General features: G+C 38.1%; 2 protein-coding genes across 3 annotated transcripts; both read left to right on the top strand.

Moving 5' to 3' along the window:
* Positions 1–1,653: 1,653 nt before the first annotated feature.
* On the top strand, positions 1,654–9,419 carry alpi.2 (alkaline phosphatase, intestinal, tandem duplicate 2). Its single transcript, XM_084723240.1, has 11 exons — positions 1,654–1,802; positions 2,200–2,316; positions 3,750–3,865; positions 5,294–5,468; positions 5,680–5,852; positions 6,572–6,697; positions 6,858–6,927; positions 7,285–7,419; positions 7,688–7,879; positions 8,002–8,118; positions 9,110–9,419. Exons 1-11 carry the CDS (start codon positions 1,727–1,729, stop codon positions 9,376–9,378), a joined length of 1,566 nt encoding a protein of 521 aa, XP_084579366.1. The 5' UTR covers positions 1,654–1,726; the 3' UTR covers positions 9,379–9,419.
* Positions 9,420–10,646: 1,227 nt separating this feature from the next.
* Positions 10,647–21,650, top strand: LOC146324024 (uncharacterized). 2 transcript variants are annotated; one of them, XM_084723235.1, is made up of 9 exons: positions 10,658–11,223; positions 12,322–12,474; positions 12,755–12,860; positions 13,142–13,265; positions 13,832–16,267; positions 17,162–17,330; positions 18,414–18,576; positions 19,458–19,590; positions 20,232–21,650. In XM_084723235.1, the coding sequence occupies exons 1-9, from the start codon at positions 11,165–11,167 to the stop codon at positions 20,396–20,398; spliced, it is 3,510 nt and encodes a 1,169-aa protein (XP_084579361.1). In that variant the 5' UTR covers positions 10,658–11,164; the 3' UTR covers positions 20,399–21,650. The 2 variants fall into 2 exon arrangements, with proteins under 2 accessions (XP_084579362.1, XP_084579361.1); XM_084723236.1 differs by lacking the exons at positions 17,162–17,330; positions 19,458–19,590; positions 20,232–21,650 and having other exon boundaries at positions 10,647–11,223; positions 18,414–18,549.
* The last annotated feature ends 4,839 nt before the right edge of the window (positions 21,651–26,489 follow it).

Genomic DNA, 26,489 nt, shown 5'->3' with positions numbered 1-26,489 from the left:
TGCTTTAAAACTGTTTTTAAGAAGAGTGGGCTGAATTCTGGCCTGCTTAAATATGAGCTGTAGAGATCTGTAAAGCTGCAATATAATACATGCAAGGCACCATAAAACAATGTAATCATCATTATTATATGATGATTTATTGAGGCTATAAGATACCAATGACTTGAACTGCTCCTGGTTAACAGTCATTAGATAGTGTTCTGTACTCCGACACTGAAATAAAACAGATAAAGAATTAATTATATCACAGTTAACATTAATGATTAAAAAGCCTGAAGCACATTTTCTTGCACAAGGTTAAATTTATTGCACCATCAAACACTTCAAAATAAAGACAGTATCATTTCCAGACAAGTTTAAAGAGAAGAACTGGAACATTTGTGTTCTACAGTATTTCTTTAAAGTATTTAAGTATTTCTTTTCTTTCTAAACCAGAAGTGAAGTTACTCTTTTCTAATTTGCTGTCCTTATTGTAATACTTCCACAGAAGACAACACAGTGAAGTACACGCACACACACTGTAAAATATGATGTTACAGGTAGGATAAACTCCCTGCCTTGAAAATGTTCCTTAAGTAAAAGTATAAGGAAAATGTGCTTATGTAGAACTTTTCAAGCTCAAGTAAGAAGTGCTTTCCAGATTAAAAGGTTTACAGAACAAAAATTAGAAACCCATCAACCATCCATAAACTAAGTGTAAAATAAAAGAAATAAGTTCATATATTAATGAGTAAAATGTGGATAAAAGAAATACCTTCATAAAAAAGTATACACATATAGTAGTAAGACATATGAGATATTATTTCATATAAGGCAGATATACTGTATGATGATCTCATATAAGACAGATAGAATGTAGAACATTTAAAAAAAAGTGTTGAAGTAAAAATACTAATATATAACAAGACAATGGAAAGTAAAACATTTGTGTGAACTGTTGTTCACTTCCTTCCTGTAAAACTGAGTTTCAAGATAACCTAATTGCCGTTTTACATAACTTCAGACTGCACCGAATACATAAATACATAAAAACTGTCTGTCAAGAGGCATTTATTATCTCTGGTAGGCATAAGCCTGGATGGGATCATGTGGTGGGTTGTGTACTTGCATTATTTGATCTATTTGATCCTTTGTCTGCAGCTAATCTTACATACTGGACTAGACCAATCAGCTTCTTGGGGAAAATGGTCAGAACAGTAAAAATGTAAAAAATATGTGTTGTTATGCGATCTATTTTTGATCATTAATGTAATATTTTGTAACCCCTCTGAAATGACTGTAACATGCCTCTCACATTGATAACCTCTGGTCTAACCAACAGTCGAAACCACAAAATAATTAAACAAATTAAAAGGAAAACAGCAAATCCAAATGTTTTTGAATAAATGATTATCAAAATAGTCACCAATTTTATTTTCCGTCAATCAACTAATCAACATTAATTAGCTGTATTTGTACATTTTCATGTTTTGTATGTAAATAATACAATATTTCCTTTTGAACTGTAGTGCAGTAGAAGTATAAAATGGCATGAGAGGAAAATACTCACATAAAGTACAGTCAAATCTGAGTAAATGCACTTAATTGTGCGTGTACGCCTCTGTCTCACGTTGACAGGTTCCTCCATTTGCCCTTTGCACTTTGGCTGCAACTATAAATGAACCTCTGAGTGCGGAGAGGTACTCATTTACCCTGTTTTGTTTTAAAGTCACATTAAGCCAACATCATGGACAGCAAACATAAACTCATTTTTGGTGGATTAATGATTTTCATTTCAGTGCAGTGGACCTTGGCTGTTTCGGGTAAGAATATGTTACATACTGTTGCTGTTTTTAAGGTATTTGTAGAAACTAAGAATGCTTACTTACAGAGAAAACATGCCATACATTAACAGCAATTTATATATAAAAATCTGATAAAAAACACAGTGACAGAGCAAGATCACGTAATCAGCCTATTTTTCTCCTTTATTTTCATGGCATCTTTGGCTTGTATGATTTGTAGGAATTTGGTCTTTACGACATTGCTGATTTTATTCCTTATTCTAATTGTCAGTGAGAGTTGATCTTTATATTGCTGTTATTTTACATAACACTAAATAAAAGCATTACCTCATATAGACTTATAATATTAAAGCACATTTAATAAGCCACTTCTGGTCGTGGACGGCAATCATATTTTCTTTTTTTGTGCTTGTAGAGGAAGAGCTCCATGCCAGCTACTGGAACAACAAAGCGAAGCAGGCTCTTCACACCGCCTTGTATGTTCAGCCTAATCCCCACCAAGCCAAGAACCTCATCCTCTTCCTGGGGGACGGTGAGTCTGAGAAAGGAGCTTTCCCACAGTTCAAGTGGTTCCTTTGATTTTTCTCCTTTAAGTTCAGTGCATTTGTTCGGGTGAGAGGACGCCGGCGGAGCTTGAAAGTGTGAGTCTCATCATCATTGCGGTGCTGTTCACCAAGAGAGAGAATGCGATGCAAACCCAGTGCACTATGTGACCCCAGGAAGCGTGGGTTTATGGGTAGAGGAGAATGTTGATATCTGATCACCAGCAGTTGCTATACTGCTTGAAAAGCCAAGCACAACAAAATGAGCTGAGGTTAAACCACAGTCTACACTGCATGTGTTGCTATTTCCTCATGTGTCCCTAAATGATCTGAATGTGAAAAAAGGTAAACCACTGCAAAGAGTTCAAATTAGTCTACGATGCAGAGCTAAAACATCTACCAGATCTCCAATGTACAAGTTAATTCTGATTAAAATCTCTGTTTTGGATAACAATTTACTAACAGTTATATTATAATCAATAATTAACCATAACTCCAGTATAAATAAGCTAACTAAGATATGACATGTCATTTAGCCATGACCTGGGACCTCCTACACTGAGGTTTTTACGGCCATTCACTTCCTTCTGTTCACTCCATGATCAAGATCGGTATTTGGCAACTCCACTTGAGCAATTATAACATTTATTGATGAATTACTGATTTATGATTACAGTTGCCTCCACCCCAACCCACACACATGCTGATAGCAGCACACTGAAGATTGTATCAGTGTTTGGTGAATGATCATTAACATTTAATCACCGTATAAGTGAAACAAACTGCAAAGTTCTTACCTTGAATGACACGGTGGCAGTACCTTTCTACAGAGGAATGACTATTAGACCTTAAACTTTGGCAACTGACAGTGATTTAATGCTCATTTCATTTTGCATAACATGTTGAAATACAGTATGTTTGACTTGATTATCAAAGATATATTTAGTCTGATCTTCAAATAGATGACCAGAAAGACTCCTACAAAATCATATTCCCATGAAATGAATATAATATGAAACAGGTTGAAAGGAGTCCCTTGAGGAAAAAGGTTGGGAACCATTGGTTCACATAGTTCCTCACACATATTTGCAATGCAGAAAAGAAATTAGCAAATGCTTCATTCAGTCTGAAACTGTAATAAGAGAGTGTGAACTCCCAAAGGCTCTGACAACAAATGCTGGCAAAGATGTCCTGGATTTTTCATGAAATATAAGAAGAAATAATCAAGTTTGTAAATGAGTAAAAATCTGAAATATTGCTGCATTTTCTTTACATGTTGACCACAATTTCTCAGATGTCTTTCACCACCCTTTAAACTCTCATGATCAGCTGAGTCTTATGAGGTTCACAGAGCACAACGGCGGCCCTGTGCCTGCCTGGACGATGTAATCTAACACTCAGGTGTGCTTCCACCTGCTTCCAGGTATGGGGGTACCGACAGTGACTGCTACGCGTATCCTCAAAGGCCAGATGGCAGGAAAATCTGGGGAGGAGACCAGTCTGGTTATGGATACCTTCCCACACCTGGCCCTGTCTAAGGTCGGTCCACTCTGACTAACATATTCAGACTGCTGCTGCATAGGAATGTGTATTTAGACTGTTTTAATGAAGATATGACACATACATTTATAATCCTTAAAAACTTTCAGAATAATCTCATAAAGTGTTACGTAAGGACAATGTCCACTGATCAATCATTATTGTGTGGCAAGGACACACTCTCTCTCGTCTTAGGCATAAATCTCCTGTTGTTCACAAGTAATTTTGATTGCTACTGTTGATCTGAGAGAGAATACGTGAGTGAACTCTCAGCCCCATTTAAAAGAGGTGGATAAACTGAGCTTACTTGAGTCAACCCTAAACTATGCCCCTGAACATGAGCAGACTGTATTTTGAGCTTTGATTGGCTGTCATTATAATCATCCGATGGTGGCACAGGTAGCCTGTTATCAATCTTTCTTGGGTCTGAGTCTTGTACTTTTGCCCATCTCCACAGATAAAATATCAGTGAATTTTGAAATGCAGACAGTGTTGTCAGCATTAACAATGTCAAGATTATATTCGTCCATAGTTTACTGGATATAGGATATTAGCCCAAAATGGGCAGACTGTTCTATTTATTTGTCAAGGTAGGCAATTTCAGGTTGAGCCACAGAAAAAAAAAATTGGAATTGGAACCTGCTACATCATCCTAATCAAAATTACACTAGTCTGACCAGATGCACACTGCTGGGGTAAGTCCTGCCATTGGTCACTTGCTTCAAGCAGCATCTTGGCATCTGCGTCTATGTTTTCAATGTCTGGGAAACAAAAAAAAAAAAAAGAGCTGCAACCTAAAACCTGAAAATGGCAAATTAGCACCTGAGATGTTAAGGGTAAGAACATAAACAACTGTTACCAGTGATGTAGTAATTTTAATGCCAGAGCAAATACCCTCTCAACACAATTTTGCAGCATCGTCATCGCTGCATCCTGGACTTAGTGCTGCCCAAGATGTTTGTGATTGGTTTAAAGAAATGCAAACAAGGCAGGGCGTTTTCCTGGTCTGGATATACAACACTAAAGTAACACAGACAAGCAGACAAGGAAAAAATAAAATAAGGATACAGTCAGAGGACTGCAGATACAGCCACCACCACACATTGCTGGTGGGTCATAATTGAGGATAGAATTCTGTAGGTCACATAGAGGCATCAATAATAAATTAAGACTGTTTCAAAACCATTTAAAAAGGGTAAACGTTAATTAATGTTCATAAACTCAAGAGTGTTTCGCTTGTATAAGTTGAAGGTACATGCAGATTCCCATCTAGTCTAAGAATACAATTATACTCTACTGTAACTCTCAGAATAACCACTGTATGTATGTATGTATGTATAGTCAGTCACTGTAAATTAGAACACCTGCTAAACTCTCAAGATGATAAATGTTCATATTAACATGTGTGATTATATTTGGCCCCTGCAGACGTACAATGTGGACCAGCAGATGCCAGACAGTGCTGGAACAGCCACAGCATACTTGTGTGGTGTGAAGGCCAACTACGGCACCCTGGGTGTCACTGCCGCCACCCCGAGGTACAACTGTAGTGCCATGTATGGGAATGAGGTCAAATCAGTTCTGCACCGTGCCAAACAAGCCGGTAGGTTCAGGTTTACATAGCTTGACTATGGTGGTCCCATTTACGTTTGAACTTATATTTGCTCTGACACTAGGTGGATTCGTCTACGTTGATGTGTTTTTCATAATCTCAGAGAGATCAGTATTACTCTGTGTTAAGTGTATCCATGTCAATATATGCAGTATTAAAAAAGATGTCCTCATTATGACTAAAGCTGCTCTATGTGTTTTAGGAAAATCGGTGGGAATTGTCACTACAACCAGAGTGCAGCACGCCTCTCCTGGTGCATCCTACGCTCACAGTGCCAACCGAGGCTGGTACGCTGACTCCGACCTCACCGAGGAGGCTGTCCAAAATGGTTGCCGTGACATTGCTTATCAGCTGGTTCACAACACGGAGATAAATGTAAGTATGTTTTAATATGAAGGTATTTTTGTGCCAATACAAGCAGGGGTGCCACCACAGATTTTGCCCCCCCTGAAAAGATATCACATTGGGCCCCCACCACAAACTATTACTGTAACCAAATCTCCAGACCCATTCAAAGTCAGCTTTCTCCTTTCATGTTAAGTTGACCTATATTTAGTCTGAAGTTATCTAATGATGTAGATTAGCTAGTGTGAATATATGTTGTATTTACAGGTCCCCCAGTCACAGCTCTTAACCATCTTCAAAATTTGGATTTCTATTCAGAATGAGTCTAGCACATAAGTAAGGAAACAGGAAAAGGAGAGAAGTGACCAAGGTACCAAGCTTTCTCAGCCATTATTGGAGCACAGAGCACAAATAGGCAGGGCTTAGGAAGAGTCAGTTCCCACCCAGAGCAAGATGACATCTAAATACATCATTTTAAGAGCCAGAAACCTGAAGCAGATCAGTGGGGTTGGCGGCCATAGATGGGCAGTTGGTAGATGTTCTTTAAAGTGTTTCACTCACATTCAAGTAAAGGGGCAGTAGAGTAGAGTAGAGTATACATTTAGGATAAAATGTGGTTTCCCAGGAGCCTGTGGTGCAACAGTTAAACAGGCGAACACTAGACAGTGCAAGACATAAATACTCAACATAAAAAATGCAAGGACATAGGGCATGAAATATATAAACTGTCACCATGTCTTTTGATGCAGGTCATTCTTGGTGGAGGTCGTCAGTACATGTATCCCAGAGACATGCAAGATCCCGAGTATCCATCGTTCAGAGGAGACAGAAATGATGGACAAAATCTCATTGCAGAGTGGATAAAGAACAAAAAGGTACAGTGCTCATTAGGTTTGAGTTTGAGTGTGGATGAATGCCATTTCCCCTCTGCCTGCAACTTGTTAAACATTTTAAAGGGATTATAAAACAAAGTTTACAGTCACTCCTGACACTAGTCCAGAAATTAATTTCTTTGTTTTCATTCATTGCCTACAGAATGCTAAATATGTTTGGAACAAAGCCCAGTTTGATGCTGTCAACCCTAGAACTACGGACTTCCTGATGGGTAAGAAGAGCTGTGCAATTCACCAGTTACTGTTCATGTGGTGCAAGGACAACATGACCTCACATACTGGGAAAAGCCACAAAACAAAACTTTGTCACTCTGGATACGGTGTAGACATACAGTACTATATTACCTGGCTGCATTGAATCAGGAGTCTCAATAAAAAAGCATATTTTTCTTCTCTTTTACAGCCTCAATTTGCAATTTAGAGTGATAGCACAAGCATTTATGCCTTATGTTTTTGTTTTGCAGAAAATCTTAAATTGTGCAGATTTAATCACATCATGGCACTATAACACTATTCAAAGTGCATGGCAGCATCTTAAAACTGAGGCCTGCTGTTTCTCTCTGCATTAGGTCTGTTTGAGCCCAAAGACTGCCGCTACGAGTTGGATCGTGATCCGTCCATGGACCCCTCCCTCACGGAGATGATGGAGAAAGCAATTCAGATTCTCAGCAAGAACCCAAAGGGATTTTTCCTCTTTGTGGAAGATAAGTATAACTGTTTTCTGTTGGCAAACAACAGTAATCTAAGTTAAACTATCATTGTAACCGTCCCTTTGACACCATTTTAAATTATAAATGTATTAAAGTAGTGATTTAATTTAACATCAGGTAACACCAGTGATATTTTGGGGTTTTTCCCTTTCAAGTGGAACTATAATTTTGGAAACATTTCTAGTTTTGGCCAGATTATTAGAGTTTAATGATGTTCTTCATGCTTTTACTTATTTGTCATTTATTTTCTTTTGAACTTTAAGTGGAAGAATTGACCACGGTCACCACGGAGCGAGGGCTAAAAGAGCTCTCTATGAGGCTGTTGAGTTTGACCGGGCGATCGGGCGAGCAGCTGAACTCACCAGTGAGCTGGACACCCTGTCTGTGGTAACTGCTGACCACTCTCATGTCTTTGCCTTTGGAGGATACTCTGCCAGAGGAAACCCTGTTTTAGGTAAAATGCATTCTTAGAATTTGATTAGAGCTGAACTGAAGGAGGTTTAATGATAAAAAAAAAAACCAAAACAGAATATCTGATGTTTCAAGTTTGAACAAACCTTGTCCTGTGATTTACAGGAGTGTCTCGCTCACAAGCTGAGGACAAGAAGCACTTCACCACTGCTGTGTATGGAAATGGACCAGGATACCAGATTGTCAATGGAACTCGGCCAGATATGAATGAGACAATTTCAAGTAAGTGTGCATTGAGCTGTCTAGAGAAGACTAAGTGGTTTAATAGCTCCATCTTGTGGTGTAACTGCACAACTACAGTGTTGTGGAGAACTGAAGAGCTGAACTGAATATATTGAAGGTATTCAGTGTTACATGAATGTCACAGAAACTGACTCTGAGTGAGACAGTGAACCCTGTCCTACTCACTCATTTAGAAAAATGTGTTGTAGCTCCAAGAAATTAACTTTCCTTTGATGATGTAACATCCTTATCATTTGTATTCTCTATATGAAATATACCAAATATTGTTAGATAACTGCAGATTTCATCAATATTTTTTATTCTGTTATTACATAGCCTGATAAGCCTGTCATAATATATATTACATGTTGTATAACACTATCACCCGATTATGTAAGAAGTGTCAGATGATCTGACCAGTTAGTCATTGCCTCCTTAATTTACTGTAAAGACTGTCTACCTCATGACTGATGTGATCATTTACAGTGTAAAGGACACAGGATTTCCACTGGTAGTTTAAAAAGTCTAACAATACAGTAATCTGAATTGAAGGCATTAAAGTGTCTTAAATGTTTTTAAAACAATTTCGCAGGTCTTAAACATTGATTAGATTATAAAGTTAACATTAGTTCTAAATTACATTAACTTCAGGCTCACTTTTAAATGTGTTTTGCCATTTTGGTCAAGAAATACATCTTAAATTGCATTCACAATGGTCTTAAAAAGTCTTAGATTTAACTTGTTGAAACTTGCAGCAACTCAGTAATAATATATTAGTTCTTCAATAACTACTACTGTTGTAAAGCTTATAATATTTTGTTTTCGCTGATACCAGATCAAGATTTTAATTGAGTACCATTTAACTGTACTTTATTTCATCATATGTCTGTCAGACTCACTTTATGAACAAATTTTTGGATAGCAATTTGTCTATGTGCCAGAAAGCTCTGATATAGCTAAAATAATGCTCTTTTGTCCTATTCTTCCTCAGTGAGTAATGACTACCGTCAGCAGGCCCCTGTCCCTCTTGATTCAGAGACCCACGGCATTGAGGATGTAGCTATCTTTGCCAAAGGCCCCATGTCACACCTTTTCCACGGGGTCCAGGAACAGAACTACATTGCCCATGTCCTGGCTTACGCTGCCTGCCTGGAGCCTTATGAGGAGTGCAAACTGACCCTCAACCATGCTGGATCCATCCACCCCAGCCTGCTGCTCCTCCTGATGGGCCTGCTTCTCCTCTCCTTCTGCTCTGTCTGAGATGACTCACAGCCTCTGGAGAACTTGTCTTGACCTTGGAATAACTATGTTATCTGACATTTTTGTTTTTAAAAATAAATTATTCTTCAAACTGCACTTCCTGTATGAAGTCGAAGAGCTGCACAGTCGCACAACTTTCAGATCACTGCCATTTGAAGTAATTTTTTCTTTTTGAGATAACCTTGTTGTGAGAAGCCTCTGTATTGCGTGCAGCAATGATGTTCAACACTTAACTGTGTTTATTTATATAAGATATGCTTGAAATTATTTTAGGAATATTTTAAATAAAGCTGTCATTTTCCAATGATATTAAAAAAAAATGATTGCCTCTTTTTATATTTCAAGATATCTTATACTCTGCAAAGAAGACTGTACTTGAGGCAAGGATGCAGTTTACAGTATCTACCAATTTTCTAGCCTCTCATGGCCTTCTTATTCACTCACAGGTCCACTTTCTTTTAATTTATTCATGCAAAAGCTTAGCGGGCACATCCTTGTCATACATCCAAGTTTCTTCATCCCTATCTTGAAAGAATAGGGCATTGCTGTGTCTCTACTCAGGCCTCATCACACATAACCAGAATGGATATTGTAAAAGAGTAGTAGCCAGCTAGTCACATTTGATTTTTTGTCCCACTCTGTTGCTATTATGCTAGTTGTGTAGAGTTTAAAGGTAATATACTTGATTTGTCAGTTGCTGTTTGCAAATGCACCAAAAATATTGATTGCCGAGTCACATTTTGAGGTCATGAAACATAGACGCTTTATGTTGTTGATAAAGAGAGGAATAAGTGAGAAAATAAGAATATAAAGGCAGAGGGTGGGGTCTCTGCAGATAAAGACACCACCACACACTTTTGATTAATAGGGGTTATCGAGAGATGAGTATAAATTGTTCTATTGATTATTTTATAGTATACCTTTAAGTGGCTTGTCAGAATTTTGTTACTGACTAATGATTAATGTTAATTTTACACAAAATATGCAAGGAAATTGCAAGACACCAAGTTAATTTCCTTTTCTTACCTAAACAAAAATAAACATAGTATATAGGCCTGGGCCAAAACATAAATGATTTTTTCAGAATCAGTTTGGAAACATTAAAAAAAAAGAAATTACAATGAGACTTTCTATAATAAGAGCATGATTATTTATGTTTCTGATCTTTGTAACCCTTTTAGTGACGTCAGTCTATGATATTTAATAGGAGGAATATTATTTTATACAAGAAAACACACATGTTTTTTTTGAAACATTGGCTATGAAGAGGTGATACGGAGTGTATATAACAGTAAAACGGAAACTGACCGTAGCGAAGTATCGATTAAAAGGTGCAGGTCTCAAGAGGAAGAACTACGTCTCATCTAATTGGACGCAATGACAGCATTATCCAATCAGAGACACCCATGGGCGGAACTTCCGGCTGCTGCGAACAAGGAGAGGGGGCTGAGAGCTTGGAGGGAAATTCAATCAAAATAGTCGTGCTGTTCCTCGAAAACGTAAACATCGCATTTGGAGTCTGAAAACAGTATATCTCTTCAAGTATTTAAGGGACACAACCAAGGATAATACACATTGATGGATGGCTGTGTATGAAACGTAGTTTTATATGTGCGGGCACTGCGCAGGTTTCTGCGTGTACTCAGTCGGTATTAGCTTAGCCAACGATAGCTAGCTTCGATTAAAAGTTTTCAGAGCTTGCTGCTCGGGTTTCGGCTATGGGCTGATTCAGGTGATGCTGCCACATGAGCATAAATAGCTAACTTGTAAAGGAATAACGTTGGTCATGGATCGGAAGAGACTTGAAAGTCAACTGTGTAAAGCTGTGAAGGATGGAGAACCAAGGTGAGGCTCAGCCCACTTTTCTCTTTGTTTTGTCCAGACATGCCTTTTCTGTTGATACGATGCGGCTGCTCTGACATTTCATTATGAAGTACATTTTTCCCGTTTTATGTGAACTTACCTTATGCAAAGTTATTTTCCTGATGTAATAGTGGAAGTAAATTACGTGTGTTTGATGATGAATTTGATCTTTTTTTTTCGGTCCTTGCTAAATTGTGATGACTTCCTTCGTACATGTTTGGTGTCCCTGTAGTCCTCAAACCCACAAAGATTAAAGTCAAACGTGTGGCCGTGTAAGAAGATCATTGTCCTAGCATTGTTTACAAATTATCCCTCAACATTAGTGGTTACACAGTGAGTTAGTGTATGGTAATGGTATGGCACTATGAGCTTTGATTTTTTTTTATAATTTACAATACAATTTACAAATATTTACAATAAGGTAATAAATGTGTGACTTGTCTTACAGGGCATAGTAGTAGGGCTGCAACTAAAATCTTTTTCATCGTTGATTAATCTGTTGATTATTTTCTCAGTTAATTGATTAGTTGTTTGGCCCATCAAAAATCAGAAAATGGTGAAACAGGTAGATCAGTTTTTCCAAAGCCCAATATGATGGCCTCGAATGTATGATGTCCCCCAACCAAAGATATTCAGTTTTCTGTCACAGAGGACTAAAGAAAACGAAAAATATCAAGCTTTAATTAGCCAGAAACAGAGAATTTTGTCATTTTTTTCTTTAAAAAAATACTCAGACCCATTAATTGATCATCAAATAGTTAGTGGTTAATTTAATTCACTTTTTAAAGATACACAGAGCTACTGAAGTGCATGTGTGTCCATTAAAAGTAAATAAGGGCCAGACAAAATAAACAGATCCCCTGCAATGTTGACTGAAAGACAACAGCATCTACAGCTTCAACTATTATCCACAGCAGTCTATATAAATACTTGCTTACTAGTTCAAGAGCTGCTTTTTGGTCCTCCCTTTATCCAGGCTATGCCATTTGCAGGGTATCTTACCTTTGTTTTCAGTACATTAAAACTGTATGCCACAATGCAGTATATATCAGACTGTGACAGCTCTCTTTTCTGTGGCAGATCTGTGCAGCTGCTCCTTTCACAAGGTGCATGTCCTGATCTGGTGGGAAGGAAAGGGGTGGCTGCAATACACTTGGCTGCAGGCAAAGAGACTGAGAAGAACACACGCTGCTTGAAAATGTTACTGCAACATGGAGCGGACCCTAATGTCCGGTATGGTTAGAAGCATGCTGAATTTTCCTCCTCACATTTTTTTTATATTTTATATAACTTCAGAACCCACTTATCTGAAATTACATGAAAGAACTGTTGATTTTCTTTTGATCAGTAATCAGCAACTGTAATTGTATACAAAGGTTGTATAGATGTCTGAGCAGTCATCCACAGACTTTTTGCATCATGTGACTTTCAGCATTATATCCTCTTGAGCATAATAATGTAGGGTTTTCTCGTATATGTAATATAAAGTTCTGTTTCCTTGTATTTCTCCCAGGTCATCAGAGGGCCTAACTCCTCTTCACATTGCTGCGCTGTGGGGATGTTTTCAAAATCTGAAGCTACTTTTGATGAATGGAGGGAACCCAAACACTAAAGATAATGTAAGAATAGTTTTTAGTGTCCACAATCACTTGGAGGAAGTGTAAGACAACTGAGCAGGACGCTGGAAATGAGTTTATAGTTAAACGTATGCCAGATGCATGCACAAACATTTAGCATAACCTGTCTTTAACAGTCATGTTAAAGTTCTTGTGATAGTTCTGTAGTGCAGCTGAATGAACACAAAGGAAATACATGATTTGTAACAAGACATCTACTAATGTGTGACTTTAAATGTTTGGTTCAATTTGCCTTATGTCTGTTATCTCTTTGATTTATATAGGAAGGGAATACACCAGGGCTGCTTGCAGAGCAACAGGAGAATCAAAAATGTGCCCAGCTTCTTCAAGAGTACCAGGGGACTTCATCAGACACAGAAGAGGACGACTTGCCTCAATTCCAATACTGTAAGAAAGTCTTTTTGAAGGTTGCTTATAAAACGTAATCCTAAAAAATACAATTTGAATGCAAAATTATTTTTTATGATACTTATACAGCAGTGTTAACATGGCACGGAGATGCAATATATTGCAGAAACATTTTTTTCAAAGAGTGAAGTGTTTTATATCATTTTTGAGTGATTCTTAAAGATTTTTATATATTAGTAACAGTTATTACAGTGATCACATACATACAAGTATTAACTTCCTTAAATCCCAAAACAAATATATCTGAAAGAATATTTTGTTGCATTTCAAAATGGAGACTCTAAGAGTACTGATTTTCTAGGATATTGTGTCTTAAAAATGTAGGGAGCTAGGGAAAAAATACTTTGTTGATACCTGTCATCAGTGCCTAATGTAGTCCCTAGTTTCCCAGCCAAATAGAACTTAAACACATTGCTGATCTTCTGCCAAACTATCTGGTAGTGTATAAAGAGTAGATCAGATGGGTGACAGCTATATTTTTCCTAGAATTTGGCTGGTGGCACTTTTTCCCTTTTTTAGGAAATGTGTCTTTTTTTTCTCCACAGCTGTGTATTCAGACCAAACGGACACGTCCAGCTATCCTGAATCAGACTACAGCTTCAGTTCCCACTCTTCTATGATAAGTGACTTTGGTGAAGCACCAATGAGCAGCACAAGGCGCTCGTCATTTTTCAACATGTCTAACATTAACGGGAGGCCAAGCTGCAGAGGAATATCATATAACAGGCTTTCTGATTTGGACACTAAGAGGCATCACTGGAACAATTCCTCCTCACACTGGGCATCTGAAGGTCCCTCCATACTATCAAGCACTCGCATGTCTACAGTGGGACCTGCAGCTGCAATGCCGATTCTTAAGGAGGGCGATTTGTTTACTTATGATGATGCACTTACATCAAAAGCAAATGAACACATAATCTCCCCCTCCAGAAGAGACACTCTCCCAGTGTTTCCCTTCAGGCGAGTGAGCCGGAAAAGTGTGAGCTTCAGAGATGTGGATGAATATTTTCCTGTTTTTAGTCCTGAGTCTCCCAAACAGCAGCCTGCTGTTGATGGCAGCCAGTGCACCAGCACTTTACCTTTTGACCTGTCTGAGTACTGTGACTTCCTGGATTCAAAACGCATGGCCACCGTTTTACACAAGCAGGGCATCGATGTCACCTCGCCGGATCATGTTTATGTTTTTTGCAGGGACAGCAGTGAGAGCACAGAAGATGACATGGAGAAAACAGTCATCAGTCACTGCACTTTGGAAGAAAGTGATGATGAAGAGGAGGGTGAACCTGTAAAAGAGGCACGGGTGAATATACCAGAGCAGCCACCCTGTTCCGGCGTTGGTAGCAGCAGCAGCAGCAGTGGGACTGGTTGTAGTCATTATAGTAGCTGTGAGAGTGATCATTACACCAGTGCTCTGGATGCATCTCTGCAACCCAGACATCTTTCACTGCCTGCGGGGGAGGAGATTCCTGCTAGGGCTGATTCTCTCAAAAAGATTTCTACAGACTCTGATTGTGGCTTCACCAGGAAGGATGGGAATCTCTCACCTGTTCAAACAGAATCCAAGATAGATTCAAAGCCTGAAATTGCAGAGCATTTACCAGATAGACTAGACAACCCAAAAAATGATGTACTTCAGGCTTGTAGTGGTCCTGTTATGGACACATCAGGTGAAGGTGTAGGTGAAGATGCTGTTGATCAGCCTGTGGATGATGCAGCTGAAGCATTACAGGACAACTTTGAGCTTCCATTCACACCAAGTCCTTTCGTAACAGGCAGGACTCGCTCGAGATTGAGTCGCTGCTCACTGAGAACAAGCAGGACCCCGGAAAGCCTCCTCATGACATCTTCTCTGTTTGAAGAGACCCTCCCTACACCAGTTCGAACACGCCGCCACACACCCAGGTCTCAGAGCAGTGAGGACTTTTACAGTTCACCACATGCACCTTGTATTACACCGTCCTACTCAGGGAGCAGCACAGGAGGAGACTCATTGCCTGCTGATTGCCAAGACACACAGTCCAGCACCCTCAGAGCTGGTTCGAGTGTCAGTAATAGCCAAGCTGACACAATCATTCTCCCCAAGAGTGTAACTGACTCTACGGCAGAGTCACAGACTTTGTCTGACACAGTCATACTGGAGAAAAACCAGGACTCTGCAATGGATTCTTATGAAAGAAACCTTGCAGAGGTTATATTGTGCATGCAAGACCACAATCTTATTGAAGGCAGGGACTTTCTGACTGATGATCTGACAAGTACAGATGAGGGAACAACAAAGAGAAGCATTAATGACATCCCTGGTAAGGACAAAGTAGACAGTCTAAAAAATGAAGACGTCTGGGTCACTGAGGACTGTAGCTCTCAGACAGACTCTGGCTCGTCTTCATCCAGCTCCAGCTATTTTTCTCCAAGGAGATCCAGGGAACACTCCGATGTGCCTTGCACTCCAGGCGCTGGAAGCACCCCCAGGTACAGCATGAGCCGACTGTCGAGCTGCCGCAGACCACAGCACCTTGCTAACCTGTCTTACACCCCTGGAGGGCGTCCACTCATCCAGGATCTGGACGAACCAGTGGAGTACCTCTACACTGATACAGAGCAGGGCCATAAGTTGATTGAGACCCACATCCCGCCTACTGCAAACACCTCACTCAGCTCCAGCATGAGCAGCAGCACCGAGGAGACCATCATTTATGACTGGCACTCAATGCAGACGGACATGATGAAGAACAGAGGAAAGGAGAACCAAAAGCCCCAGAATGAGCCACGGAGGGATGAAGATGATGAGCAGAGTTCGTCACTGGAGACCAAAGGATTGACTGACAAGGAGCTGAGATTGAAGCTGGTGGAGCTGGGGGAGAGCCCAGGCCCCATCAGCAGCCGCACAAGACCCACTTACATGCGAAGGCTGTGCCGCCTGTTGCTGGAATCAAAGTCTCAGTCACCACATCAACGGAAGCAGTCAGAACAGTCACAAACAGGTAACGCTTGTGCTCATTATTTCAAATGATTGATTACTGTTTTTTTTAGAGATATTATGAGATGAGATGTGATGTGATATTATTAATGACGGTAAAGAAAAAAGTAGTGCTATATGTGGGCAGTGCTATATTTAAGTATAAGTATTGTTGGGTGCTCAGGTGCTCTTCAAAGATAGGGCCAGTAATTGGACAGAAATAAAACAAAGAATGACTGTCTGGCTCATAAGTAGGCCTAATGGAAGTTCTTGGCATTGTTAAGAATATAAAAATCACTCATGGATTAGCCAGTGTGTTTCAACCCCAGGAGTCTTGCATCAGGGAAAGCAGGTTGTAAAGATTCAAGGTTGCACAGATGCCCTGTTGAGAACTCTGAGTAGAAATGTGGTGGCTAATGGTGAACTGTAGCGCCTCAGAGTTTTCCAGACCACCAACCAATACCTTGAACTTCCATTAAGCCTCATAGTAAGCTGAACAATTATTGTTTGTTTTTTCTAGATAGTAATAATATTTCTTAACTTGTCTGAATTTTGAGCAGTTTGGGATAAGATGAGGTGTGGCTGAGAAGATAAATGGAAGATGAAAATGTTTTTTTATATAAGAAATTCATAATTATGTTACTACTTGAATTAATGTTTGTCTTATGAAGCAGAGAAATATTTGTGGCCTGTAGTTGATCACAGAATCCCTCTTAAAGAGAAGCATGAAAATGAAAACTTAAACTTGTTATTGGTACTGAAACTCACCACTGTTTGGATTCAAGTAGGCATCACTTTGTGGGTAGATCAGATTAGAACCACTGAATGAATGAGGCATATTAATACACGTACTATAATTTAGCTTATCATCACAGTCACTCATGCACCAAGTCATTTTGTTCTTATTTTACTTTCGTAGATTCAAGTTATAGTCCAGAATTGCGTCAGGCCCTGAGGACCTTTGAGCTGCCTGATTGCCAGGCGGATGAGCAGGCTTTGTGCCAACAGTTTGACCAACCAGATCAAAACAGAAAGTGGCGGGAGGGCATCATCAAGTCCAGCTTCAACTACCTGCTGCTCGACCCAAGGTCTGCTGTCTCTCATGCTGATTTGTGTTTTTCTTTGATTTCTTTCTTTGGGCAACGATGCCGGCTTTCCAAGAGAAGATGATCTGAGCTGCACAAAACCTTTTCTAATGTGACGAGACAGTGTCATTATTATTTGGCATGAGAATCATTTATGTTTCTGCTAACACTGCTTGTAATTAGGGCAGAAGGTTATGCTGTGTAAGAAAAGCAGCTGTTAACAGATAAGTAAGAATAAGCCATGTTGATTTGTCATTTTGGGAAATTCATTGGGAGTTTGTACACATATTTCTTTCCCTAATAAGAGAAAATTGCTAGGTTTGTTGGTGTCACTTATCATTAAATGATAAAATGATCAAAACAGCTAAACAAAAGATTTGCCAAATTTGCAACAGTGTCTCAGTAGGGAGAGTGGACAAAAACCAGAGTTAAAACTCCACTTTCAAAACAAGTTCAATGTTTTATTTCTTAGATTAATGGACACATGGACAAACAATATGAAAAATCTAGGGATGAAACAATATATCAGATATCACAATTAAAAAAATGTCTCATACCGAACCAGACTGTGACAGTATCTACCGTGATAGTACATGGTTAATTATTTTAATTTACAAAAGGACAGCTACTGATGGCTGCGTTTCATAATTCAAGCATTCATTGCCAAAAACAGTTCACGACAATTTTTTTGCACGTTTAGGTAATGATGTGCTACTTCGATTTCCTTTCATTAAAGACAGAAAGCAGAAGCATTTTAAGCTAAAGGAAAAATAAGTTTTATACAAACAACAAATGGTGCATATATCATATCTATTATTTATTAAAGGACATTTTTTATGTTGTCATTTTTCCTTTTTTTTAAAAAAATTACCATAAATATTGTATCATTGAGTATCTCCCAGTAAAATCAGCAGTATTAACTGTGTATTCAACATTAAGTCAAGATCAATATTCAGTTCCCAGTATATTTTTAGGACCGACTTGTTTCCTCTTCAGGTCTTAACTACTCACACTCCTGTAGTACAGATTAACACCTTTGAGTTTGAAAATATGATTTAACATATCTTTTTTCTTTTTCTCTGCCAGAGTGACGAAAAACCTGCCATTCCGCAGTCACACCATGACCCCCCAGGAGTGTTTCCAGACATTTATCCACGCTATATTTTATGTTGGCAAAGGAAAACGCTCCCGCCCCTACAGCCACCTGTACGAGGCTTTAGAGTATTACAAAGGAGAGAAGACATCCAAGGTAAGGCAGTGGCCATTTTTATAACAGAATTACCACATTTATGGAGGTTTTTAAATATGGGCAAATGGAAAAATAGTAGATGAGTGTCTGTCGTGTCTGTCAAATTTAACATCACAAACATGTTGGACAGCAGAGACTCAATTCATGTCTGTGCAGGACAACAGAGAGAAAATCGTTTTTGTGTTTTCAGCTCTTCATACTTGTGTGTAACTTCTAACTGAATCACTGTTGTGTTCCTGTTTGTACTTTGAAGTATCTGCTTTATTTTACTGTTTAATGTCACTTTCATCATGGACGTGGTGTTAAGTTAGTGCTGATGGAAACCCAACATTTCCTGCTTTTGTTGCTTTATAAAAGGTTTAAACAACAAAATATCAGAGGACTTGTAGTGTGAAGAATTTATAGGCAATGAAATGTGTTTATCCACTGATTTACAGCTGCTTGTTTCAAGACAAATGCGTCATCAGTTAAATACACACATTCAAGCGGGCAGCCCTGCTGTGACAGACCCTGCCAGGCCGATGCACCAATACAAACCACATCAACTCAGTCTCGTACATGGGTATGGAAATGGGGCAAAGGAGTTGCAGACGGAGGGGACAAGCTTTTATTGCCTCTGCTGTAAAAGGAGCAAAAATTAGCATGTCCAGCTGAGTGTCATGTTTCTATCACTGCTGGAGCTGCAGCCAATAAAAACCTGTGACTACTATAAAGTCATATGACCTGGGAATAAATGCAGATTGTACGTTTTCCCACTGAACACAAAAGCCAAATTAGTGGATTTTTGTTCAGTGTAAAAGGGGCTTTAGTGAACTAAATTGAAATAAATGAGATGTAAAATATGCATATGAAACACTGTCCCTTTCTTCTCTGTGTGACAGCATTTGTGTCGCAAAGTGCAGCACATACTTCAGGTGTGGGGCGCGGGGCAGGGCGTCATCTCTCTGCATTGTTTCCAGAATGTCATTCCGGTGGAGGCCTACACAAGAGAAGCCTGCATGGTGGAGGCCATCGGTGAGTTTAAGTGCAGTTTGAATACCCATTCTCGCTCATCTGCTTTGTATCAGGATCTTAAATCGCCTTGAAAAGGACAATTTAATTAATTGGTGATAATATCAGCCAATCATTGGTCACGTATTAAACACATAATGTGTAGTTAGAAGTGGAAGGACATTATAAAAAAGCCTGTAAACGTAATCTCACTTAAAATTGTTATTATTGAAACAGTTGGTGAAGGAAGATGCAGGAGAGGTGTGCGGTTGGGAGGCACAACATTAGGGACTTTCGGGGGGATAAAATTGAGTAATTTAGCCTCAAGTTTTGTTGGTTAAATCCATGTACAAGTCATAAAAGATTCTCTTGATAGCTTTGCCTCATCGTCAGGAGATGTAGCTAGGATTGTTGCTTGCTGTTGCCACAAATGAAGTCAACAGAATGACGAAATTTACAAATCAAGCAACATGTTATTCTTTCAGCTTTTTGACATACTACTACTACTACTACCAATAATAATAATAATAATAATAATATGAATTAAACCAAAGTACCTGTTATGTCATGAATACCAATGGCATGTAATTTTATTGAGTATAAATTTTACAACTGCAAAAGCAACAAAAAAGTTGGAGAACACTGACCCTATCCAACTGTTCCAGGGTTGAAGATGCTCACCAATCAGAAGCGAGGAGATTTCTACGGCGTGGTGGCCAACTGGCAGCTGAAGAAGAAACGGGAGCTTGGCGTTCACCTGCTCTACAGGGCCATGCAGATCTTCCTGGCTGAGGGTGAGAGACAGCTCAGGCCAGCAGACATTAGACAGTAGTAGTGTAGTGAACTCCCACGGGAGGAGTGTGTGAACAGCAGCAGAATGACAACACACAGAGGGGAAAATACCACTATTTCAGGGTACAAAGCCGTCCATCTCTGAACATGTTTGTGCTCAAAAGTTGGCAGGGGTGTACAACATCAAGATCCCCTGAGATGTTACCTAGTTTTGAATTATCCTTCTGCTACAAATGGTCTCTCCATCTGACAGCAATGCACAGTTTGTCACATGTCACATCCTCCGCTAATATTTACATCCTTTGAACTTGTCAGTTATGATCATCTTGCTTGTTTTCCACTTGAACGCATCTACTCAAAGATTCCACTTTAGAAAATGTCTTCATAATGGAGCTGCCCGATTTTTGTTTGGCATTAATTTCTATTTGTATGCATGCTTCATGTGGATTTGAGATGCATTTGCTCATTATGTTGCTTTTAATCATTTGCCCAGATGTGACAAAAATAATGACTCAAAAAGGGTGTAATGATGATGTGTTAGTCAAAAAAAAAAAAAAGTTGGTGAATGAATGTCAACATGATGTGGAAATGAAAATCGTGAGACTGCAGGTTTTTCAGAAGTCACGACAAATAAGCACGACAAAGTTATTTTCCAAAAACATTCTTCCCAGTAGGACATTTTTCTTCTAGGCTGCTGTACTACTAATGACTTTTTCAAACTGATTCACAGCAAATGCATTTCAGCATAATTGAATTAGCTGGTGTCACGTTGCACATAAACAAGTGGATGCATAATGTCTTAAAAATGTTTTCCAAAGGAGCTGGGAGAGCTGTATCAACAAATGAAGTCCTGTAGTTAGTCATGTTATTTTTCTAGTGTTAAAAAGTTATGATTGTGAATTTAGTAGAGGCTGGTAACTGGTACTTAGCATGATAGCTTTCGTGGATAAATCAGCAATGAAGTTTAGAATTTTAGAAATTTAAAGGTGCAGTGTGTAAAATATGGCCAGGATTTTAGTTTATAACATTCAGAAAATGAACCAATGTCAACAGAATGAGAAATATCAGTTATGATGTTACATCAAAGACATATAATTACCGTATTATATTGCCGATACCTAAGCTAGCATGCTAATCTGGCCTGAGCCCACCCTCATAATGCAACTTTTAATACCAAGAGATGATTGTTTGATAGTATAGCTTAAGCCTCCTCCCCTTAGGCTTTGACATACATATGTAGACCATTCCAGCTTGTTGGTGAATTATGTCAACATTGACACCCTTTTTCTCAGGTCAAGACAAGTTATGAAAGTTATGTTATGAAAAAAAACCAAAACAACCTTATTTCTTACTTCATGTAGATTATAAACGCTTGATATAACACCACTCATTGAAAATGAGCAATAACCATTATACTGCTTTTTAACCAGAAAAAGTGCAGCTCCCGTTTACATGTCTTTGTACAGAGGTCAGTCTTTACCCAACAAAAATGGCAGCGACACTGACGTAAAATCCAAAGGCCAGTGCGGTGCCTGTGTATATATATGTCTCTGGATTGTGTTAGGTCAGTTTAGCTAGTTGCCACTAATGGCTACTTTGGTGATATGCTGCCTCCTTTTTGTTTAGAGTGATCTTTGACAGGTGGCCATATCTTGCACATTGCACCTTATTAATGTGTAAAATGCGGTATAACTTGTTTACATGACTGAATTACCATTTCTTTCCTTGTGTCATTTTATATTTGTTAAAAAAGCAGCTAAAAAGTACAATTTTTTAGAAGTATCAGTAGAATAAGATATCTGTTTAAAGGTAGTACATCAGCACTTACGATGTTAAGATCAGGATACAGTTGGACGCTCAGTTTGTGTTACTGGTTATCATAATCTACATAATTGGGCTAGCTTGTAAAATCAATGAATCTTTATCAGGATCTTCAAAGAAATAGTCAAAGAAATCACAAATTGAAATAATCTTTTTTCTTTAAAACTCATTTTATGGTCTGCACATTAAATACCAGGAAACTCAACTTTAAAATAATTTATTATCTTCTCAGGGTGAAATACTTATCTGGAAGTTATCTGGAAGCTGCACATATTCTTCATTTTACACAAAACGCATTAATACTAACAATTGAAAACATGATTTTGTATTTTAGAGATTTATTTTTTTATATCCCTATTCCCAGGTCAAAAACATAAACATAAAAGATCTATAGCATTACTTTTGATTATGAGATTAGTTTAATTCTTCTTAATAATTAAACTATGAAACCCGTAATAATACAGTGATTAGGTGCAGACACTTTTTTTTTTAGTTTTCTTAGTTGTTAAAATATAGCCCCCTAGTTGTGATCTGTTTTCTTGATTGTCAAAATCTAAAGCGTCAGTCATGTGTAACAGTACATAATCTCTGCATACATGAAATGAAATGTGCTCTTTTCATTATGATTTTTTACTTCTGCTGTTATTGCTTTCTTTTCTTGCCCTTTTATTTTGCATTTATGTTGATGTAGTAAAACACAAATGACAAACCTGAGCTGGATGACTCTTTGGTCCTTTGCATGTCCTGTTCTTTGGTGTCCCTCTAGTGGACAAAGGAAGTCATTAATTTTGTTCCTCAGCCTAGAGTTGTTCTCATCATGCAGCGACGGGGTTTCATGCACACTGAGTCACTTGTGTTTGGTGTTAATATTGCAGAGAATTATTTCATGGGCAGCTGTTTGCTGGATTTAGGTCTAAAACCCCTATTTCAAAATATATCGCAAAAACTCTTTAAAAAAAACTCTCATTTTCATATTTTCAATATTTGTAAATCACTGAGAAACAATCCATACATATTTATCATTTTTGTTTTAGTGTGCCATAAAACTCTTTTGCCTTGCAAGAATGCAGTGCTCTTTTTTCTTGTTTAAATGATGACACCCAATTTGAGAACAATGGTCTTCAGTTACAGTTATTACTCATTCAGTTTCATATATCTGCAGCTTCTTGCTAGTGGTTAGCCAATATTACAAGCGTCAGTGTGGTTTATACAATAAACACCAAGAATAGACTTTTGAATATACTCTTGTCTAGTGTCAGTACCATGGCTTGGTGAGACGCTTGGCTTATCTGAGTATTTGCTCTCCTGTGCACACAATTCATAATTTGGACTCCTGAGATAATGGTCTTAAATCTGCAGAATATATAGTATGCAATATAGGCAGTCATAATCAGTTTATTATTAAATAATATATTGAATTTACATTTAAAACATTGGTGATACTGTTCTGCAATACTATATTTCAGGGCTATTTTGAAAGCTTAAAATTAAAAGTTAAGACTGGTGTGGAGTCTAAATGAAACTAAAAGACCAAGTAAAGGGGGTTTCCAGGATTGTTCTTCATTTCTGCTGGTCAAGCAGTAGTTATGATACAGAATCAGCACTGTTCAGTTTTCCATTGAAATACTGTGCAGGTACTTTCCCGACGTGATAGGACAGAAACCTACAAGAATATATGTGTCGAGCAGACTGTTAAAGTCAGTCAGTACCTCATTATGTAGGGATGTTTTATCAGCACGTTTGTCATTTATAAACTGAAGCAAACTGCACCAGCGGGTAAACATGAAGGCTCAAACTGTGCTGCGTCACTGTAATTATTTGTAGTGGAAAAAGACAAATGAGCTTAGCACACACAAGCACACACCGCAGAGATATAGTAGGAAATATATTTTGCTAATAAAAAATACAAATTACTGCAATTATACAATGTCTAAGATTTTATTTTTTGCAAAATATGTTCTCAGTTAGACCCACTGGATAAGGAGCTGGCTTCAAATTCATTTCTTTATAGAAATCAAATGCTGTTTAACCTAAAATTATATAAGAGAAAATATTTTTACAGAGTTGGCAAATCTACAATGAGGCCCGAGTTAATTCAGGCAAGAAAAGAGACTCAACTGACAAAGTAAAAAAAATTATGCAAGTTGTTTTCATCTTTGTTGGTGTTTGCACGTTGAGTCATGAGAATTTTGTAGAGGCTGTCATTTTCAGTTTTTTTTAATTATTATTATTTTAACTGTGTCGGTTGGGTTGGTGTGCATTTGTGCCATAACTGTACTGCTATTTTCTGTATATAATTTGGTCAAACTGTTAAAACCAAAATATTTTTATTAAACCTTTACATAATCCTTATGGGCAAAAATATTTAGCACTGCTTATGTACTACTTCGAGAATTTAAATATTTTACAGTATCTATACATTAGATTATTCTCTAATATATAATAATTTAGACAGTAAATGTAAATCTATGTAATTCATATACAAGACAACATAATGTTTATTTTTTTTAACAATTGTTCAACATATTGTTTCTTGCAGTGTGATATGAGGTGACAGGGGTCGTCACATTCACCTGATACAAAAAGTCAAAAGTAATGATAAATCAACAGTAGTATCACTGAAAATTCTCTGGATTTAAATAAACCTTAGATCAGTGGTGTGTTGCTTTGATCACTAGCATTGATCCACAGTAGATTGTTTTTACTTCGTTTACTGAATATTTAAATGACAGGGATTTGATTTTGTTAAATCTAGGGCTGCAACTGACAGCTATTCTGATTGTCTGTTAATCTGTCAGTTATTTTTGCTATTAATTGATTAGTTGTTTGGTCTATAAGATGTCAGAAAATTGTGAAAAATGTCAATCAGTGTTTCCCAAAGCCCAAGATGTTGTCTGCAAATTACTTGTTTTGTTCACAACCGAAAGACATCGACTTTACCGTCATAGAAGAGGAAGGAAACCAGAAAATATTCACATTTGAGAATCAGAGAATTTTGACTCTTTTTATTAAAAAAGAAATACCCAAACTGATTGTTTATCAAAATAGTTGGTGATTAATTTAATAATCAATTCATTCTAGTTATTAACCTTATCATTTTAACACCTTTAACCAGAACAAAGATGAACAAATAAAGACCACTGAGGGATGAACTGGTGACAATTTATTTGATGAAATACAACATAAAATAGGATGCAGTTACCTTCTACAATTTCATGGGTCGTGGGTGGATTGCCAGACAGAATAACATGCAAAACATGAATGAAAAGGACATATTTTAATCCACATAATATTAACACCATTGTTCCAAAATTAGATGTCTACAGTTTGAAAACTGTTTAAGTATCCGTTATACCAAACTTAAAACTTAAACAAATCATGGCATTTTAACATCTATAGATTTTAGTGGTTTAGCTCATTGTCTTTTATTACACATTTCAGTCAATAAAACTCTGACTTTTAATGACTAAATCCTTGTATCCAAAAGATACTTACCATGTTGGAATGCAAACAAAATATATTAAAATATTTACAACATCTAAATCATTTATGAGCCCCCAGAGTCAAAGCAAGCCATATATTCTGTTTATTTTCTTTAAAGGTCATTTTCTTCCAACAATCTCTTGCATCTTTTTTCATTTTCCTCTGCTGCTGTAGCTGTAGCTCAGACCCCTCCGCCCCAGCATGCGTGATCAAGATGCAATCTGAACTGGCTGTCAATTCACACCGCCTGTGTGTGCCCGTTGTTGGTGGGAGGCGAAGGGAGGGGGGAGAAATAAATAATGCCATCATCAGCATATCGTGACGCTATTCCTTTTGACGTTCGGATGAAATCTGGGACACAGTTGCATTCATCGTTCAGTGAGCTCTTCCACACAGTTAAACCCACCGACAGCAATGAATGTTGATTGTGACCTTTGCTGTGGTTTGGAGGCTGGAGGTGGTTTTTGTTTGTTTGTTTGTGTAGAACAGACGTAGTGCTCTTCGTGTGATTCTTCAGAGTCATCGGCCATGCCTGTGTGCAGGTTCCTTCACAACTTTTACCTCTTTTTCCTGTTTCTTGTTTCCTTTTTGAGACATTGAGTGACAAAGGCTGGCCACAGGGTACAATCAACGGTCGATGGTTTTTTCAATTTAGCTCAAACTCACCGACAGCGTTGAATGTTCACTGGGGCGAGCACAGACCTGATGGTGACCAGAGATGACAGTCTGCTTAGAGATGCAGAGGGAGCAAGTCTTCTCTGCAGGCGGAGAGGCTTCTAACTCTCACTAAATCCTTCTTTCATTCTCTGAGCAGGAAGGACATTGAA

Source organism: Lutjanus erythropterus, chromosome 7 (genome assembly GCF_056507025.1).
Source record: "Lutjanus erythropterus isolate fLutEry1 chromosome 7, fLutEry1.hap2, whole genome shotgun sequence".
NCBI classification, from domain to species: Eukaryota; Metazoa; Chordata; class Actinopteri; order Lutjaniformes; family Lutjanidae; genus Lutjanus; species Lutjanus erythropterus.
This window is presented reverse-complemented; position numbering and strand designations above follow the sequence as displayed.